Consider the following 22,155-nt stretch of genomic DNA (forward strand, 5'->3'; position numbering starts at 1 on the left):
TTATTTGAGGGCCTTTACTGCTTCTTGATCCATAAGGTCAGAATCAGACACCTTCCCCCTGTTGGAAATAACAGATCCAGATCACATACAGTAACTTGCTGATATAGTAACTGCAGCTAATGTACATGAACACCAATTGGTTATGGGCAGACTAGTGGCCTCCAAGTAATGTCTGAGTTTACCTTTTCGCCAACTCTAAACAGAAGAGTCGGTGTGAGATAGCTGCCACAGCACAGAATTCTTTAGCCTGATATACATAATCATATTGTATACTTTGTGTACATCTCTAAATACAGAGATACTTTGCAAATACCTAGCTGTATATGGAAAGCAGATTCAGAGAACTATACTTGAGAGAATCCACACACAAGAGTGTCCATACATGCATCAGAACTCTGATAATAGTTTGCTGACAGTTACCTGTCAATGTCAAAATACAAACCAACAAAAAAAATCCACTAGGTGCAATATTGCACAGCATTCTCATACTAAATTTCAAAAACCTTTTGTCAAACTCGAGGTATTTAAGATTCTCTTATATGAATTTTAAGAAGTCTCCATACAACACCCTAGAATGCTTTACAAAGTATAAAGGACTACTCCAAAAGTTTCACAATTTGGATACAACCTGACAGCTAGAAGCTTGAATGTCATGATGGTGAGCAGAGTTCCCAAGCACTGATGGAACAGGTAGCACTAGCAGGAAACATGAGAAGTTCACTTCCTGCCACACTTAAATTGTGCATTTAAAGCAACATAAATTCTGTACAAAAGCAAGCAGCAATTTCCCCTGAAGAAGGGAAGGAAAAAATGTCTATTTTTAACACTTGGAAGGTGAAGATCTGTAAAAATACATACACAAATCATGAGTGTTGAAATTAGTAACAGGATGAGTAATGAGAATAAAGGGGATCTACTGTAGAAAGACAAAAATCAGGAAGAGTGCATTCTATCCATGGCGAAAGTGACAAGCCTAACTCCTCTGGAAACATGAAATATTTTCCCATCTGAGCTGTCACTAGAAACAGATCGTGGACAATACACACTAAGTATTTTATACGACATCAGTAAAAATAGTATGTTCATATCGTTTCCAAGTGACAAGTGCTAAGAGATCATTACAAAAACACAATGATTCTAATTAAATGTACCACTAATCATTATTTTGTGCTACAGGTGAGTTTGCTTCAGTAAGGAAACAGTGGTACAGTGCACTCAATTATAGAGAACTGTTTCAAAGAAACATATATAATAATAATCTTAACTACAGTACAGCATTCTCCAGAGGCCGTGAACCGCTGGGTAGAACATGAACCTCAGCTCACTCCATACCATCAAATATCATTTGAGGCACAAAGCTCCACCAGTTCTGCCCTTCCTTTCCTTCTACAGTATCTGTTGATGGCAGAAAGGGTTCCGTAGGTCATTCCTTTATACCTGCTCCTCCCTCCAGCCAGAAGAAATTACACCTTCAGCCTTTTCACTTGTTCCAGGTGCTTCTATTTCCCTTTCTTGCCAGCTTTGGAGGCAATACAGTCTTGTTCAGAATTAATTCCATCTAATGCCCAGTACTTTGAGGCATTTGCTTTCAGAATGAATTGTCTGTCATTTCTCAGCTTTCATATCCATATGTTAAGATGAAAGGAAGATGTAAGCTGCAGATTCATTGCCCAGCCCAGGAGGTGTGGATATTCAGTGACAGAGTTTTGCTTGAACTTGCCAGTTTTTCCAGTGTGAGATTAAAAAAAAAAAGGCCTCACTTAAATAATTTAAATGTCATTTAATAAAAGGAAGAAGTTGCTGAATCAAAGGCTGCAAGGTACCTTGTCAGCATTTTCAAAGAATAGACTTCTTTAAAATGAAGAAAAATTTCAAACTAAGTATAGTTCTTCAGCTCTTACACTGCAGCTTAATACTGGTGGCCCATGGGGCAAATGCATGTTTAATACTGACCTTTAGCTCCCATTCGACTATTAATTAAGCTTGGCAAAGGAAGATACGTTTTTTTGGATAGGCAGTGCAGTGCTGGTATAGTTTAGCAAATAAACTGCCCAAATTTCATGGAACAGAGTAGAAAGTATTAGTGGTAAATGTGAGAAGAATCAACTAACAAGTATATACAGGTATTAATCCTGTTTATCTTTGAGTAGTGACTTTCATATAAAAGGCCAGGTAAAGAAATTGCTTTTTTAATCTAACCAAGAGAACCCCCTTCACAACAACAGCTTAAAAGGAAGAAAAGTGCAACACTCCTTGTAGCTAAAACATACTACTTTAGCTCATAGCAGTTTTCCAATCCTTCTCAATACCAAGTCTGAAAGTAACAGAGTTAAACTTGAGTTCCTGCTTGCGTAGTCCCTACCAGACAGTTGCTGGGATCCTGTTTACTTTAATAGATGCTTACTGACAATGGGAAATAACAGTATTTACATCACTACAGGAGGTCAAAGCCAAGTGCCAGAAAGGAAACTGTCTGACATAACACAGCCAGATTGTCAGCAACCTCAGGCCTAATGTTTGTTACAAGTTAAAGAATCCTTCACTACCTGGTTTAGCAACTTTTATACTTTCCTCACTGGCCTAAACAAAAGGGAAGTCTATTTCAGGTCATTTTATCCCACAAATTTCCAAAATCTTTGGATATTCCTGAAGGGTTACCTTTCCAACTGTATCTTACAGAACTAGGTGTGAGGACAGAATTTCAAAAGGCCATGCAAGGATGCTGCAATGCATCCAGACAGAAGAATTTTCAGAATCAAGCTATTACTCTTGGTTAATAATTAAACTCTTATGCTGGGTCCCCCTTAAAGGTTATGCAGATTTGTGTGCCAGTATTTACAAGACTGACTTTCAATTCCAAATACTTTCAGAAGTATGTGAATGAATCATCACATAGCATATTACATCATTAAGTCATGTCTTATTATGGTGATCTATTTCTGGATCCATAGCAGGGTTAGAAACTGGGAAACTAACATTTACAAAAATAACCAAAGAAAGCATCCAAAATGTGTAATACTAGTGATGATACACTTAGACAACCATGATCATCTTCCTAACTTTCTGTATTCAAATCAAAATTGCAAAATTAAAATCTTCATAAGTTGTTTTTAATAGCTAAGATTCCATTTCCTTTCCATAACTCCTGTTTAGAAATAAATGGAACATATAGTAGAAACGATTTAGATTTGTGCTTTTTACATATTCATGCCCATTATGTATTTAAAATCAAGTATAGAACAGCAGCAGAAGGCAGATTAGCCTTTCAATCTCATGTTTATCATAACAGATAACACAGGATAAAACAGCATATTTATTTTCAAAACAATAAGAATTTTTAAAAAACTTTGTTGCCCCTAAAGCAGGCCTGATTACTTAGGCAGAGTAAAATCCTTATTTTAAGTACTTTAATTACCTTAATTGATCTGTTTTGGTCTTCGGTTTATATGGATGAGAAATCAATTCTTTCTAAAAAGAGAGAAAGATTGATTAGTTGCCTCTTCATTCATTCTTAGCTTATGCTGCTTATCGTGGAAGAATTTTATACAAATGCTGAAACAAAAGACTACATAAGCCTTAGAAAATAGTTTGGAGATATTTATATACACTGAAATGGTGCCCAAGTATTTCAGAGTATAAAATCCATTTAAGTTGTGTTTATTGTGTCAGAAGGGTTGAAACTTTGTTATTTCAGACTTAGTTCTAATACATTCAATTTGGATAAAGCAGATGTACTTGGTTCAGCATTTTAATGAACTCTGAGAAGAGGAAGTACTCAATATGAGCCAATTTAAAAGTTTAAATGAGGAAGAAAAGATGATTTGATGTCTAACATGTCTAAAAACATTCCCAAAAGTATGCTTTGAAATTTCGCTTTCCAAGTCACTTGTCAGATCACTACATTCAGCTGAAAAACTTCAGTTCTGTTCTCCTCTATCTAGTGTAATCAGGATCTGCAGCTCTTCAGATGAAGTGTTTATCCTTATATTGGGTAAAAGCACATCTATCTCTGCTTTGTATCTTGCAAATTACAACTGAAGGAAAGGAGTGCCTTAATATAATATAGATCTTTTATTCCTGAATTTTCTTTTCCCAATAAGCATCCATTCACGTAAAAATATATATTAAAAAAACTAGTAAATCTAGTGTTCACTACTGATAATAAAAATCCCTAAATGGATTTCTTCCTTTTATTGCCCAGATTTGGTTTATGAAAGCTTTTCAGGGAGCAGAGCATGCCAAGCCTGCAGCTAGTTTTATAGCTCTATTATAAACCCAAAAGTTTTAGTATTTCAGTGGAGGAAAAAAACCTTTGAGACAGTGGGGAAAAAAGCAACTAAAGTTACAGCTGATAGGCTATAAAGATTCTTTCAGTCTATTACATTGAGAAATTTAACCCAATTTTAATAAAACTAAATGAAAGTAGCTAATTTAAATAACTGAAGTCCTTTTGTTATGCCTCTCTTATATGAGTCTGGTGCCTTTAATGGAATTGCTGCTAAAGTTCCTCTCCTCATCACCATTCTGACAGGGCCAACCACTGCACCTGCTGTATTTCCCTTCTCAGTCCTAAGCTTTTCTAGCTTTCAACATTAAGTACTTGACTATCCATCTCCACTACTGATGTCAGCTTCAGTTCCTATCTGCTCCTCCCAGAAGAATCTCCTCATTTTCTGTGCTAATCTTGATGTACGCAGTAGCCTTTCTAAGACTGCTTGCAAAATCATACATGAGCTGCTCTGACTCTTCTGTTCTGTTCTCTTGGAAAAGCTAAGTTATGTCTAGACAAAAATGACATTCTACCAAGAAACAGCCAGTTATACCTTCAACCACTTTTCTACATCTATAATACTAGTCTATCCCTTGATATTTTCAGGTTATATAGGAAATGGTCACACTAACCATATTCAGCTGGCTTGTGCTTCACCTAGGTTCTCTTGCTTGCTGCCGTCTGGCACGAGACCTTCAGAAGCACATAACCTACACAATTCTCTGCTTAGGCAGCTTGCTGAACAAAACCAACTTTTCCCCACATTTAGAGTTCAAACTGAGGTGTTTCTGCTATGCGAGACTGTTGTCAACTATGGTACACCCTGCAATACCCCAAGAACTACCATACACTGGACTACAGTACTTGCAGCATTGTTTATATTGCAAGGATGCACAAATGTTGAGAATGTAACAGAAAGTAATCAGACTTACTGCAATCCTTTCTTCTCTCTGTTTCCTCAGTAAAGCTAGTATTTCTTCTCTTTTCTTGGCCTAAGAAATATATATATACCACAATAAGCCTAGAAAAGCAATTAAAAACCCAAATGATACTTAATTGCCTCACTGTAAACTTTCAATTCCTCATTGAAGCTGAAAGCTAGAGTGAACAAACAATAGAAGCTGAAATAACACATTAATGCGTAGTTTACTTCTCTTTCTTTCCAAGATCCAGGAAAATACATCATTTCAGAGAGCAACCTCTCCTTCTTAAGTTTACAGGAAATTTTAAATAAGCTTTCTTTCCTCAAATCAGGATGAATCACTCAAAACACGCAAATGAGCATACACACACGTTAGCAAACAGTGCTCTGTAGCATCTCAGGATTATAAAATCAAAGTAATTCAGGACTCAAATATGCTTAATGACTCACCCTTTTCATCTGAGAGGTGCAACCAACTTTTGCTTTTACTGTGCACCCCTGAGTAAGCCAGTCTCTGCTACTCTGAAAGTGATTAAAAATTGTGATAACTCCAATGAGGATAGAATTTCCACCAGTGTTTTGAAGAACATTTAATGATTTCTCTTCAGTCAATGGCCCTGGTTCTTCCAGGTTACACAAAGGGAAGTGCATGCTGCAGAACTTGCTAAACTCTTTAAGCAGCTGGAGAAGAAAATGACTCCATGAGGAGTAGCACTTCAATTGCTACTTGGAGTTTACCGGTATTCTAATTTCCAGACATCTGGGTACATTCGTAATTTTGCTTTATGGAAATGATTAGTTTTCAGATATAGTAAGATATCCCTGTTTAAGCTGAGTAGAACCACACTAAACTACTCTGATGAATTCCTAGTAGCATGCCATGAAGCAGACATTCCAGAAAGTATTCTAGGAAACCCATTGACCAGCACCAAGGAGGACTATATTCCAGCATATAACTAACAAAGAAGAGTTTCTTACTTATTTTTTTTTTTCTTTCAGAAGTAGTTAAGAAAAGAGGTAAAATTGATGTGGGTGGGGAGGGAGATGAGATAGAGAGGAAATGTTTTCCCAGGGGCCATGCCTTTAAGATTTCTTTCATCTGACCACACTTTCCTTCATACAAGTTGATTTTAGAACTTAAGCAATCTTCAGTACTTGAAAAAGTCCTTTGGTCAACAACACATTTCAAATTTTAAACAGCTTTAAGCCTAACAAAAGTATTACCAATATTTTTTTGCATCTGATTTATATAAATAACAGTGCCAAAGACAAAGCCCAAGCTGCAGTTATTTTCAAGTCCTACTGTCTAGATGCAACACCCACCAAGCATCCTAGAACCAGAATTCTTACCTTTTACCATTACTCCCCTTTCAAAAATTCATGGGGCGTGATTATAAACATCTAAGCTTTAGCTCAATTTAAAATCCATTATATGCAACTAACAATAATAAATTTATTCAACCTCATTAGAGTGGCATGGCAGACTGAAAGAAGTACTTGTATTTTTCTGCAGATTGCTACAGACTCCTCTTTTTCAGAATTGCTCCCATAAAATATAGAGAATATCTAGCCTCATTGTAACCTCCTAGACCATCTCACAGTCATGATGGTCTTAGATTGTCAAAGTATTTAATATGCCAACCTTAAGGAAAGCAGCAGCAAGATACCTTGTTTTCCTCACCTTATGAAAGTCTCCTACAAGTCTCCTAAATGTTCAGGAGAATGACAGAGAATCCCACATAGGTAAGTATTTAACAGAACCTATAGAGCACTGTCAGTGAACAGCAAAGGCTCATTTGCTCCCTAAAAGGCAGGGAGCTGCATGGAATAACACAGCCAGAAGCCTCACCATTAAGAATCCAGCCCCACAGTACCTCAATGAGGTGAGCAGCATAGATCTAGGAGTGACAATCAGGTTCAACAAACAGCTCAGATCATCAGGCAAGGTTACTCTAAAAAGGCAAGTCCAAAGCTAAGCCAGGGAGGCAATGCACAACTCAGGACCCAGTGCCACAAATGATAAACAGGGTCAGATACAACCCACTGAAAGCCAGGCAGGTCCATAATGAAGAGAGATCAGAAGCCAAGCCAAGAGACCAGTCTGCAGATCAGAACCTGGTTCAATAGAATCTGTGACCAAATACAGTCATAAGTCTGAGCTAGAGACAGACCTACCTACAGCCTAAATCAAACAAAGACTACGAGCCCAAGGCTGAGTTTAAATGGAACTCCAGAGCCCTCGGATGGGGTTGGGCGGTGTGGGAGGAGACCCCAGGTGAAGCTGTTCAGGGCCAATAAGGGCTATTAGTGTCTTCAGGGCCCTGTCAAGCACCAACAAACCACATAAAACATGCAGGCAGAGCACTATTTTAGAATTAAGGGACTGAAAATAGCCAAGTAAGACCAATATTAAAAGAAAAAAGTAGTCTGGGTGAAAAAGTATTTAGTAATACAAAGAGCTATTCAGACAAGCTAAGCGTTCCTATTTTAAATGCATTTAACTGATTACTCAGATTTGCAGTGTTTGTAAATTTTGTAGTTTCTTTGTTAAGCATGAAACTCTCTAAAGCCTCTGGGAATAAATGAATTACAGAGTAGTCCAGTGAAATAAATATTTTAAAAGACAACGGTTACTTTCCCATGTGCTTCACTCCTATTTTGTATGAAATTAGCCAACTAATTAGAATAAGCACTTATAATAAATAAATTCACTGTCGATTTATGAAATAACAGTTTTAATGCATCTAAGCTTCCTTTCTGAAAATACCTGACACTGTACCACTATGCAGACAAAATTCATTGCCCAGATCTACGGCGGAGAATGTACCTTCCAAGTTTTGCTCTCCCAGAGAATACTTGGTAAGAGCAAAACGTCTCAATCAAGTTTGCAATCTGGATTTGAAGAGAAAATGATACCTATGACTGATAATAATGTGAACATTCTTATTTCATTTTCTACATTACTTATCATTTTCCTAGATTGTTTGAGGCTTATAGCATGTTTTGTAGTTGTGTAAAGTAATTTACTCATTAAAATTAATCAGCCATCTTTATTGCTTTATAGCCAGATGCCCAAAGCTGCAAAACCTTGGTATCACTGTTGTTGCTGAATTAAAAAAAAAAAAAAAGAACTGAAGAAGCAGGGAACTGTTGCTAGCTTCAGCCAACATTCAGAAAGAAAGCTAATTGATGCTAATGGATGAGATGCATTACAGGGTTATTAATTGGAAAAAGAGGATTGCTGACTTGCAGGAAAGATCTGCAGACCTCAGCACCTTTCCACACCTCTTGCAGATTGCTGTCATCTGGCCTGCTTCCCAAATATAGGGTAGAGGCTTTTCATTAAAAACATGGAACATTTTACTAAAATGGGTAAAATATACTATAATTATAGAGTTAGGCTGGCAACGTTATTACGATATTTAACTTTAGTTGTCTTAGATTTCCATTACTACTGTGAACTGCATTCATGGTATATATATGGAATATTAATTCACCAGTTTTATTAATAGTGACTTCGGGACAGGTTCGTATCTACAGTCTATATCAGTATCTCAAAAGCAGGCACGACTGTTGTTTGCCAAAACGTGTTTCTAGGCAAAGCAACAGGAGAAACCCCAAGGTCTATACACCTAGTTCAACCCCACTGTTTTGGAGGAAATGGACCTCAAAGACGTGGATACCAGGTCACTTACTTTGCCTCTGTTTGTGATCAATTTAATGCTTGGCCACTACATAAACATGAATCCTGCCAGTCTTTGACAAAATGAGTGTGCGCCTTATGAGCACAAATATTATGTAGATAAATACTGATTTTCAAAGGCTCATCTACAAATAAAACTCAGCCTTGAGTACATACACCTCATAGCAAGCTGAATTTTACCAATCCTCTCACCAATTACAGACTCTATAAGAATTGTTACATAAACTCCTGATTTTGCAGTGCCAGAGCACACTGATGTAAGCTTAGGTAAAATTCCACTGAAATCAGAAATGCTCTTTGCAAAACAGAAGGATCCAACCTGAAAGACTCTACATCACAATTAACATCACAATTACACCTTCTTTTGTAAAGGTAGCATTATAAACTCAGTCTTGATGTGGTTTGCTGAACCCTGCAGTTTGTTCTTGAGCTAAGTAGGATGTTCCTACAGAACTTGAAGTGGTTTACTCAAGCAGTTCTTGAATTATACTAGTCAAAAACCATCACCTAAACCCATCCCTGAGGCACAGGCCATAGCAGAAGCATTCCCATGGAAGTTTATTTAATAACTGCCCACTACCAACTTTCCCGCATCTCTTGTTCAATGAACTCTTGGCACTAGCTGCTGCTGGGCACAGGTTAATGGAGAAGATCTATTAATAACTGAGAAAGACAACTAAGAAATAAACTGATTCTTTGAGCTGTACTTCAATTGATCTATGCCAGCATTTTGTATGTGAAAGTTGCACTGTCTATTCCCCCCTCCTCCCCCCCCCCAAAAAAAAATCTCTTTTGAGTGTGGGCACTCTCACTTGACTACCTTTAGGTACTAAGGTGGAACAAACATTATAAGCATACTCTGAACAAATTAACTATATAGCTGTAGTACTTTCAGCCCTGCCCCAAGCCAGCATGGCACAATTAGGAGTAAATTTAAGCTAACCATCAAGAAATGGGGCTGCATTATGCAGACCACATTGTGATCCACGTTCAGACTATTTTTATTGCTGTTCATCATGTCATTTCCACCATCATGATGTTCATCATGTCATTTCCAGTATGCCACTGAATAACACACAAACGATGAATAGCAATATTTGTGGAAAAAAAAGGTGCAGGCAGGGAAACTTCTGAAGACCTGTTTCAGAGGTGTTTCATTTCTGCTATTGTAATGTAAGAAATTTTCAAAAATGGTCATATTTAATGTATAACAATGCATTCTTCTAACCAACCGGTACCTGTCTCTAAATCAGGTTATTTCTGACCTTAAAGAAAACTCACTGACATAAGCTAGTGAAGATGTGATATTTATTAGCAGCTTTTATCATTCTGGACTCCTCTGTGCTCTCTTACCAGCAGGAAGACCCAGACTCTGCCCTTGAGATCAAGAACACTCAGCAGTCTCCATTCGTAAAGGTGGCGAAAATGGTATGTGAAGCCCCCTCAGAGCCCGAGCAGGAACTCAGCAAAATGCACAAATGAGCCTAAATGTTGTCACCCACAATGGTGAAACACAGGTTTTCAAAACAGTTCTTAACAGTTGATTCTATTATTAATGAACAATAGTTTTCTGGGGGTAAAAAAAGGGGTTTCCAGGTGATCAAAACAACAGGCATAGGAAGAGTTTGAATTTTACAAATTCCAGAGATTCTTCTGATTACAAGAACAAAACCAACCTGATTAGTCTTTTGGGGTTTCCATCTTATATAAAAATAAGACTGTAGAGTGAACCTAAAGACGTACAAAGGGATACTGTTGCTATTTATTCAGTGGACAACAGATTGGATCAAACAGTTCTGTGGCAGGCCCGTTCTGCTGTACTCCAGTCAGTAGTTCTTACCTGCTGAAAATATTTTTCATTTTCTTCAGCTTTCTGCACGTTGTGAGCCTCAAAGATGCTCTCTCTCTCACTTTCTAAATACAATAAATGAGAAGCAAATGACCAAGTACTCTTATTGCAACCGTGCTTCAGAGGGGGCAACTGAACCATAACGCTCTTTGGAGCCACTCTGAAAGCTAGTGATCCTATGTCTGCATTCCCAAGACAGCAGGTATCAGCTGAAATATCTCACTTTTGCACAGGCTGGAGCTCTCCTGTCATCCAGAGCTACTGGCACCATTCATTCCTTAGCATAAATTCCTCCAAGAAACCTAAGCAATGAAGGTTTAGCAAACTGAGGGCATGCAGTGTTTGATACTTACTCCTAACAAGTGGTGGGCCCTGTAAAGCTGTATTTCTTCCTGAAAGAAAAATCACATGAAGAAAAAAAAGGATTAATTGCTTTAGTCTTGCTACCAAGCACTACCGCATGGCTGAATTACTGAAAAGGACGTAAAATAGCCCTCTGTGAGGGTGCTGGCCCTGGGGAGGGTCTGGGGAGCCCTGAGGAGGGTGCAGGGCCAAAGAGAGGTGCAGGGGGAACACGGGGGGCCCTGGAGAAGGTGTGGGGCCTCAGGGAAAGTGTGGGGCCTCGGGAAGGTATGGGGGCCGTGTGTGTGTGGGGGGGGGATCTCAGGGAAGGTGTGGGGCTCATGGAAGGTACATGGGGTCCTGGGGAAGGTATGGGGACCCTGGGGGAGGTGTGGGGCTCAGGGAAGGTATGTGGGGCCCTGAGGGAGGTATGGGGCTAAGGTAAGGTGTGGCACCCAGCGAAGGTATGTGGGGCTCAGGGAAGGTGTGGGGCCCAGGGGGAGGTGTGGGGCCCAGGGAAGGTGTGGGGCCCAGGGAAGGTGTGTGGCCCTGAGGAAGGTGTGGGTCTGGGGTGAGGGGCTCCAAGGGAGGTGTGGGGCCGGAGGGAGAGGCCGGGGTACGGTGTGTGTATGTGGGGGGCGGCAGGGTCCCCTCACGGCACGGGGCGGCGGGGCCCAGGCGGGACTCGAGGGGCGGCGGGAGGGCGGCCGAGCTCCAGAAGGCGCGAGCGGCCGCCACGTCGGCCGGGCCCGAGCCGGCGAAGACGAGCGTGCCGGCGGGCGGCGGCGGCGAGCGGCGGCCCGGCTCCGTCCCCGCGGCGCCGCCGCCACCGTCTCGGCGGGGCTGCGGCCCGGTGTCCCCCATCCCTGAGCCCCGGAGACGGTGACAGGACGGCAGGGCCTGGTACGTGACGTTCCTGTCGCCGTCGGGATGGTGCTCGTGTCCCCTCCGCCTTTCCCTCCCCCTCCTGTCACTTGGGGCTCGGGGCCCCTGTGCAAACAGAGCTGCCGCCAGGCTCCCTGGACTTCTCCTCAGACCTCCAACTCTCAAAACGTCCCTCCGACACGTTTTCTCAAGGTACTTGACGGCGGGCTGCTGAACGTCTGCTTCGAAAGCGTGATTTGCAGGCGTGAAGTGCAGTCGTGCCCTCCTGCTGTATTTCTGAGGGCTGGAAACGCTAAAGCTCCCGCGCGCGCAGAGCGGCACGCAAGGAGGGCCGGCGAGACGCGCTGCAGCCCTTAGCAGGAGACCAAAGGCCGTCTGCGTCCGTCCCGCCGCTAGCGCGGTCCGTAGGGAACATCGGGCCTAACTAGGAGCTGTCGGCAGGGTGGGCGCATGCCATCTGTCAGCAAACTGCCGTTCCTGCGAGTCATTCGTGACCTCTCCCGCGAGGAGCTCGGCCAGGGCCCTCCGGTGGATGCTCTTCCGAAGGGGAAGAGGACGTGCAAGTCAGTAAATCTAGCAAATCCCTTCTGCAGGACCGTCCTTTTAGCCTGCATTGCTATACTGTCTAGCACAGAGGCATCCGTGACGAAGGCTCTAAGATCTCAAGGTGGCTGGAATAAACAACAATATTCATTTCCATAAAAGAATCGTAAGCCTGAATTTTATTTATTCATTAAGAAGAAACTGGAGTAAATGTTGAAAACTGCGGTATTAGACAAGCCTAAGGCTGAGGAAAGCACAGTCAGTTGCACCTACTGTCTGCAAATGATAGGAAAAAAAAGCATTTAGTTTACGCTCACGGTTTTTTCCGAGTGTCTTGAATGCCAAACAGTTATGAGTGAAGTTTTGTATCGCACGTGCAGGTGTAGTTAAACGGCAACATTGGCTTGACAACTATACTGGTGTCCCTTTCACGTGTGACCAGCAAACCAGTACATCTCACTTGTTTTGTTTTATTGCCTCCCTTGTGCATTACATACCTCTACAAAGAGGTCAGTCTACCTGCCTTCCTACGTGTCTGATTTCCACCAAGATATCTTCCAAACCTTTTTACCTGGCTGTGTGGTTAGTGATTGTTACTTTTAGCAATCAGCTAACTACACTGCCTAGTAACTAGGCTGATGTAAGAGACAGTTCCCTTTCAAAATCTGCTTTTACAAAGACTGAGTTTATGTTAAAATTTTAAGGTTGAATTTACCCTGTCATTAAAATTTTTGAATGTTAAGTGAAGTGATCAGAGAAAAAAGCATTTATAGCATACAGTGAGTTTAAGCATTGTTTTAAAAAAACCTTTCACTAACTAGCCTGTTAAATAAGACATGAAATATAAGTGGAAATTATTTTCCTAATATCTGACATAAACTGAAGGATACAACAAATAAGTTCTTATCTACAAAAGAACCTGTAAAGGCAGACAACGTAGAATTAAATTTCTTCACTTTTTCTTTTTTCTCTAGAGCTTCTCTTGGCCCAGAGTTGGTGCATAATGTCAGAAAGCAGTGAAGGCTGGCTGCTCTGCAATGGAAGGTGAGCTGGGTGCAGAACACAGTAATAAGAAGGCAGGCATGAGCAGTGACCAACAAGGAGCCAGGGTGCAGAGTAGCAAGTCTGGGTGAGGATCAGGGCCAGAAACAGCGGTCAGGGCCAGACACAGTCCAGCAATTACCCAGGAAGTCTGCAGTGACAAGGTGAGTCAGAGGTTGAGATGGGAAGCTGAGCCGGCTGGTTCAAGTCTGGGTCAGAATAACAGAGGTACAAGACCAAGTGCAGATATAGCTGTTGCACAGATGTGATGTAGCACAGGCAGTGGCCAGCCTGTTTTCAGTTTAAAAGCAGTTCCCAAGGGAAAGAAGGGACATGCCCTTGCTTCTAGCTTTCTTCCAAACAGCTCAGATCAGCTAAGGGGCTAAGTTTGGGCTCAGCCAGCTAAACTCTAACTTGACTAACTAAGCTCTTAGAAGAGGGATGTGCTCTAGGCCCTGACACATTGCCCACAGACAATTGGGCATACAAGAAGTCTTCAGGAAGCCAAAAAAATAAATGCAGCAGACAGTATTTTTGCTCCAGGGAAGTTCCTAAGGATTATATCATCAAATTGAAATTTAAGATTTCACTTGACATTGGCAATAGCATACAATTCCTTTGGGCAGCTAGCATTTCTGAAAATGAAGTCATAAGCAAATAAGCATTATTAATAATTTTGCATGAGGCATTAGGATGTTGTGAGGCATGGAGTTCTCTCTGTTCAGGTTGTAGCAGAAAATTCTGTGTCTTGTTTCGATGGCAGTGAAGTTAGTGATTGCAAAGCAGCAGAAACAATCAGCTAACTACACTGCCTACAAACCAAGCACTACTCCTGTAATGAGGTCATGGCATTCAAACCTAGAAACAAAGAAAGCACTTCCAATAATTTGTATTAACTCATACTATCTCATCAGCTGCTCTTATAAAAGCAAGCAATTGCCAATAATGGAAAACATTGGTCATTCCACCCTTGGTGTCATTCTACTAAATCCAGTCTTTATATCACAAATTAAGTGTTCTTAATAAATAAAAGTGTGGTGGGTGCAGCACAAAGATCATTTCAGAAGTGAGTGCAAGGTAAAACGATGAAATGCCCAAATGTAAATGATTATAATGTGCAAGAATGGAACTGGGAAATGAGAAAAGCCTGGGCATGTGGTCCTTGCTACAGGAGCACAGATTAAGTGGTAGCTTATTCAGGGCTGTATATGCAAATATATCTGCAAATTTGGACCAATACCAAAGGGTAAACATAAGTAACATTCTACCTGGTTTACAACATGCCAACTGTTAATGCTTATGGCATAGTTATTGTATTTATTCTTATAGTCTAGTCAGAGCAGTTGAGTTAATTTGTCCTGTTGCACTGGGTGAAATTTTCATTTAAAGATTCTCATAAGAAACTGCATATAAGTGCAGTAAGAATAGAATCTCAGTAGTTCCCTGAACATCAGAAAACTCTCCCCATTTTTTCAGAAAAATACAGAAACACAGGCAGTGCAGGTAGCCAGATGTCAGGCTGCTCAAACATTTTACGCTCATTTGTGGTAGTCACATACATGAGCAAATCTATTCTGCAGAATAAAACTGAATATTGGCAAGTAGTTGTAATTAATTATGCTGTTTGTTTGATATATGTGTATGCAATTAATTATGTGAAACAAGTATTTTATATAGCTTTACCAGGCCATTCTTAATTCATCAATGAGACAGAGCCAGTGGGCTTATAAGGAAAATTTGGCCTGCAAATTGAAAAAAGTTTGCTAGCTCTCACAAATAAAAGCCTTATTTTAAAAATGCATAAAACAGAATTCAGGACTTACCCTTAAGTAGCTTACCTTGTAATAATCCTGGTGATAAATACTGAATTTATACTGAATAAGGACTGAATAAAACTTAAAAAGCAGTAATGGAAAGGGAGAAATGGCCAGCTGCTTCACTCTTCATTTTCTTCCTTTTTCCATGCCTAGCACAGCCACGTATTCATCGACACCTAGCAGTCTTTTAGCGGGCAAACATGCCTCTGGGGATGTTTCCTAAGGTGGCACCTGGGTGCCCCGTCTCCATTCCCGGTGTTTCTGGGCTGGAGTGTCCCCAGTCTGGACTGTGGGTCAGCCCCATACCTACAACCTTTGTGTACGCTTTGTTGTCATGGTCACTCAGGTGCGGCTTCTGCATGGAGGATGGGCCGTTTCTTTAAAACGCATAGATGCCTCTTACCATAGAAGGCTTTGTCACAAAAGAGGTTTCTACAGGCAAAGCCAACGTAAAGCACAGGAGTTTCTGCCTTTTCTCTGTGAACAAATGGCTATGGGTTGTGTCATAGCCACTGAAGGTGATCTGGGCTGTTGTATTACATGTGGTGGTCCAGGTGCATCTCCCTATATTAACATCTGGACTCTGTGGCTTCAGCTTGATTTTGGTCATACAGGGGGCCTAGCTACCATAGTCAGATGCCCCCAAAAGGTAGATGAACAGAAAGAAAGATAATCTTGTGATCCTGGCACTAGGCTGCAGTGGTAGGCATATGCTGCACATCTTCACCCAAAGGCAGCATGGCCCACACTACCTCTCTCTCCATTCCTTGAGGGCCCAGCAGCCATTTCTGTGTGCTTACTCCTGACCTGTTCAGCTCACTGCAGTCCTCTCTTTCCCCTGTATTTCCAGCCTTGTTTCTGTACTTAATCTTTGGGTAAGAGGCAGGTAGGTAAGATGACAGATTGCTGGAAAGCAGATTGTTCCCCTTTTGGGCTGTCCTTTGCTCCATGCTGGCCACATTGGCAACCAAGGCAGAATGGAAGAAAAGACATCCGTTAACAGAAATAGTTTTGAAGGCTATAGCAATAGCTCTAAGACTGCATAAAATAAACCCAGGTGACTTTGCAGTCTTTCCCATGCTATTTAATTTTATAACATACTAGACCATCACCCATCATTTTTATTTTATTTTATTTAGTCAGCAAAGACTGATGATCTTAAGTGAAAATTCTAGCAACATATGGTGCTCAAAAAAATAAGATTTTCTGCAAGCAAATATAAGTTTCTCTCATGTAATATGTAATATGTATTCATATTAATGAATATGAATTCAATTAATAATGGTAGAAGGTGTTAAACATTACTACCTAACCTCATAGACTTATCTCAGATGTTTCCTCTTATGAAAATGACAACCCATGGACTGAAGTAAAGCAGGCCCTGAAGTCAAAAGCTACAGACTGGGGAGATGACAATTAGAGCTAGTTACTCTGGCTCTGGAGTTGAGCCAGGACATATTTTATAGTTGTGCACAGTTGCAGTTACACCTTATCTCATCCATTGGCCCTGTATGACACAGTAGTGTCATACCTTCGCACTTTGTTTGCTTAGATGAGTGTTTTTACACACCTGGACCCACAGGTCTTTTTCATCAATGAGTGTTTTTCTTTGGAAAGGCACCCCTAATGATCCATGCAATTGGCATGGCCATATTGTCATGTGTGGAATGCATTATAAAATAACAGTACTCATGGTAAAATGTTTATGTAGAAAAATTGCCTGTAAATACATTGAGATATTTACAGAACATCCATTGAATTAGTTACTAAGTAATTAGGTAAAAATGAAAGTCTTAATCAAAGCATGATTCATTTCTTAAATAAATATTCTTAAAACTTTCTATTCAGGCCCAGAAAGTGTCAACTCATATAAACTAAAAAGGGAAAAATTCTTTAAATAATCAACATATTAAAATTTAGTTTGTGCCTTTCATTGGAATCAGCTTCTGTGTTGTTTCATTCAAAAATAATTCTTTGCACAGAGACTGCATGATTTAAATACAGGTGTGAGTTTTTAATACCATGCTCCTGATACAAAGTTTCTTCTACTCTCCAGCATAATAGCACAGGCAACTGAACTGCTGCTGTGTTCATGCAGCGCTACTACTGTTTGCACCTTGCTGCTTTGTGATATTTGTGACCTAGATTGGGACCGTGTATAGGCAGACCAAGCAAATACAAAGTGCCTTTCTCTAACAGGAGTAAATCAATTTTTGTCACATAGGATGTTTTCCCATACAGAACTAGCTCACGCTTACTGATTTTATATCAATAGTTAGGACTTAAGCTGCTTACCTGGAGAAGGTGTCTGTCATTCATCATCCACAAAAGCTGAATGGCTCATAGCAGGAAGATCACTAATAATAAGCTGGACATTGTTTCGTTGCTTCCATGTACTCAATCACGTAAAATAAAAAAACTGCAAAAAATTCTGCAAGAGTGACCCTTGTTAGCAATGTGTTTAGGGAAACAGTGTTTGCTCTTGGTTTGGCCTGCAGTTACTAGAGAAACTGTGACTGACTCTTTTCCCTTTGTAGTTCATGCCTAGGCTTGCCTGGTGATCCAGGAGACCCATAATTTAATCTAACTAAGAATGCTTGTGCTGAGTTAGGGGCCTGATCTGAATCCCACTGAAGTCTTTAAACAGATTTCCATTGATTTCAGGGACCTCTGAATCTATCCCACTAATGTCCAGGCACTGGAACACTGTGATTTGGGTTTTGTTTTTTTCCTTCTAAGAATGATTAAAAAACAGCAGCACCATTTAGGGAAAGGTAGAAATGTCTGCTTGTTTATCTCATACATTTTGTCAGTTAGAGTACTTGGCTATTCATCATGCTTTTCTTCTTTGCAAATGCTGCTGGGATGCTAACAATTTCTGTTTGGATGTGCCTGGGAATGAGTTGGAGCATAGTTCATTGACTGTTGCTTAGGGGATCTCACATTGGGATGGACAGTCCAAATTTTGTATTTGAAACTTTGTTTCTCGGTTGGTCACTATCCAAAAAGTGTACCCAGGGCTATGTTTCCTGTAAGTCAGTGACAAGTGAGAGTATTGTGAAGGATCTGAGTTCAGTGAATCTGGCTAACTGAAGAGGCACTTCTTCTTGTCACTGAAATGGGAAGCCAGGCAGTTCAAACATTCTCTGTTATTCTGGCTTGTTTTAAGCAGTATCATTAACAAAAACATTTATGTATTCCTATTTGATGCTGAAAACACTAAGTTAAAAGCTCTTAGCATCTTATTTCCGTGTCAGTGATATCCTTAATAATTAGAGCAATCTAGATAAATTGTCAATAATTTTGCTTAGACCTTCCTTGGTTTGTTCTTTATTTTATTTTTTTCTCCCCATCTGATACAGAGAGTAATTACAAACTTGTGTAGTTTGGCCTTGGTTTCATCTCCCAACTTCTAAGAAATAGAACCTTACTGCATGACTGATTTCACTACTCCTGCTGGTTTCTCAGGTGAAGAGTTTTGTTTACTGCTGATTTACAGTTTATATGTTAACTATGGGAACAAGTAGCTGAACAAAAGGAGGTGTTGTAGGGATTCAAACTTGTTTTTGATTCCCCTTTGTAGAATCCAGGCACTTCGCTCTTTTGTCATAGAATTTCATAACTTCCAGGCTTGCCTGGACAAGTTCGAGACAGTTTAGAAGTCCCATCAGCTGATGTGTTCCACCAACCCTAAACCAACCTGGCATTCATTGAGGAAACTGAAAGTCACTGAATAATTCCTGAGATCTAACTCTATTAGGGTCAGAGCCCACATGGAAACTATGATCAAATTACGGACTCTAGTGGCAGGGGATGGAGACCATATGATGCCTACTGCCATTCTGTGGTAGGAATGTTATTTTAGCCCTGATAGGTTAAGGATAAAATGAAAACAAGGTTTACAGGTAGAAGTCATATCTTTTATTAGATCATAATATGATATTGCTGGAAAATGACATGAAGCCAAAAGAAACAAGACTAAACAGCAACTTCCTGTGCTTTGGCAAGAAACACACCATCATACATAGAGGGTTCAGTGTCTATGCCTCTGATTATATATGAAACCCTGAGTGACTAAACCATTACAGAAAAGAACTTCAAAAACTATAATTATATGCATTAGCTGTCATTTTTAGGAGGTAAATCTTTCTTTTGTGTAATATTTTCGTGGCCACTTCTTTGTCAGCAGAAAACTCTGGTCTGTGGTACTTCCTCCCAGCTGCATATTTACTGTTAAATTTTTCCTAGAAATAAAGACATGAGAAAAGGGATCTGTTCATTGCAATCACCACATCCTCCACATGTACCTTAGCTTTTCCATCTGCAAAGCTTTGGGATATTTCTCTATAATTCCAGTAGAAAACTCTCAGGCATTTAATGTATTTCATGAAGCAAGTGTTATCTCTTTGGGACATTGTGGGGGCCTCAGGTGTGGCTGAATGAGAATCCTAAAATACTCTTCAGGAATGCAGAGCAGAGCTATGTGTAAATCCTGCAGGACTAGCATATCATAGGCACTGCCTCTCAGGATTGAAGATCATTCCAGTGTTGTCCAGAGAGTTGACAATCCATTAAAAGCTATACTGTGAGTCAAGGAATCTGTGAACACCTACTCCAAGAGGTCTGTATCTAACTGTATGTTTGCCTAATGCCTGTTATTGACAGATTCATTGTTAATATGAAAAACAAAGCCCTGTTTTCGACATTAGCTGCTTGTTACGCAGTTCAGCTACACTGTATTGCAAAATGTATGTGATAAAGAGATGCAGTCCCTTGGGAACACTTTTTATGCTTTTGACATGTCACCATACAACAGAAGTTTAAAAACAAAGAGAAACTGATGTGGCTGTAAATTAGGTCTTCAGAATTTACAAGGGAATCCATTCAGACTAGAAAATGACCCATCAGTTGCCTGACATTTTAAAAGCAATTATAAATCTCTCAAATTCAATTCAGGCCTCAGGCATGAAAGTACATTTTGCTCATTCATGAATTCTTATCTGTTGCCCAGAGCTAATTTTGGTGTGCAGGATGCAAAGGGTCAGTGAAAAGTAAAATTCCTCACAGGCTCCATAGAAAGAGATGACAAACTCTAAAAAAAACTCATATGGACATTCTTCATGGCAATGCATAGCAATGATTTCCTGTTGCCAGACACCATTTTTCCAAAAAACCCAGAACAGACTGCTATCACCATCTTATGCTGTATGCAAAAGGGAAAGAATGACTTGCAGTTTGTGTACAGAACAAACAAAATCCTAATTTGTCATCAGAAGCTATGGAGTGCAGTGCAGAGCATATGGTACAGATAGTGTTGGGGTTAAAACTGTGGTCTATGGTATTAAAGCTCAACCTCTGGTGGTACTGAAGACTTTTTCTGAAGAGTCATAATTTCTCAGACTTGATTTCTCTCTCTTTTGAATGATGATTGCAAAGGTACATATTTGTTAAATGAAGTATATAGATATATGAGGAAGAGGAAAGAGGAAGATACCTTTTTTCTTATTTATTACTAACTCCTTAAAAATCAGAGTTCCTACTAAGTACATTAGTAAGTCTATTTTGTGATGCAGAAAGAAACTGTAAAGAGCAAGGAACTAACAATGTGAGTGGAGAGGAAAGGAAATACAGAAATAACCAGAAACTTGTGGTTTAGGGGATGCTTTGTAAAGATATGTACTTCTGTAAAGATGTGCCTTCATACTTCATTTTGCTTATCCAAAGTATTTTATCACAATCTAGTCCAAGACTGAATGTAAGCACATGAATTGCTTAGCTGCAACATCTACAATCAAATCAAGAACCAGTTTAAATACTCAGCTCTTTTTACCTTAATTTGTTCTCTTGTCTTGGCAGTTCCTGGTATCTGGCACTGGAGGCAGAGTTTCCTGAGACAGCATCAGGAATTAAAAACAGAACGCATCAGCTTTTCTCTGTACGTGCCCCAAGTAATTATTGCCTGAAGTTTTAAACAATGAAGTACTCACATTTGAGAAGCTGGCTTCCTGTGAGCCCTTTAACAGGACCATTCACACTCAGGATGGAATACCTCAAAACCAGCATAAAGCTTTACAAATAATGTGAACATTTATATAGAACACTAGCAAAATTAATGTTGTGATAAACATGTGCAAAGTCATACAATTTTCAAGATAAAGAAGACCAAATGAGAGGGTTTCATAAAGAAAGCAACTGTATTGTTTAAATAGAAGCTGTCAAATTTAACTTTGATAATGAACTAATAAATGTGGTACTATTTTTCTCAGGAAGAATATTTCACTAAACATTAAAATGATATTTATAAGGTAGACTGATGGACACAATAGAATACAATGCAGAATCAATTACCTTAAAATGGGAGCTGATATTAAGAGAAAGCCAAGTAGATCAGAAATACTTTTGAAATCAGCATGTTGATCAATCTAGTGGAGCACACCTGATTATTATTGCTTTCCTAAGGGGTCACCTGATTTCCAGTTCTATATAAACCCTAAGTAAGTTGCTCTAAAGAAAGTGTGAGAAAGGTATTGTGTTTTGAGGATTGTTTTTTTTTTTTTTTAAATAGGTTGGATAGACTCCTGTAGTATTAAGTTTGTGTTCTTGTTGAAAATTTGAGGTTATATATATAAAGTATACCTGAGGTGTTTTTTTTAAATTAATTCTGGTCTGGGAAGGTAATGTTTGTGGTCTTCATTGTGTGTATGTTTAGAGAGAACTATATTTGAGAACTGCTGATTGTTGATCTTAATATATGTACATATATATATATGTGTATATATATAT

The 22,155-nt window shown here is 39.8% G+C and overlaps 1 protein-coding gene across 1 annotated transcript; it reads right to left on the reverse strand.

The window, feature by feature from the left end:
* On the reverse strand, window positions 1-11,950 carry HOATZ (HOATZ cilia and flagella associated protein). The gene is made up of 5 exons (XM_062594401.1): window positions 11,743-11,950; window positions 10,736-10,809; window positions 5,203-5,262; window positions 3,416-3,468; window positions 1-58 (listed from the first exon to the last, which is right to left on the reverse strand). The coding sequence occupies exons 1-5, from the start codon at window positions 11,948-11,950 to the stop codon at window positions 1-3; spliced, it is 453 nt and encodes a 150-aa protein (XP_062450385.1).
* Window positions 11,951-22,155: the final 10,205 nt, after the last annotated feature.

This window comes from Rhea pennata, chromosome 24, assembly GCF_028389875.1.
Source record: "Rhea pennata isolate bPtePen1 chromosome 24, bPtePen1.pri, whole genome shotgun sequence".
In the NCBI taxonomy this organism is placed as follows: domain Eukaryota; kingdom Metazoa; phylum Chordata; class Aves; order Rheiformes; family Rheidae; genus Rhea; species Rhea pennata.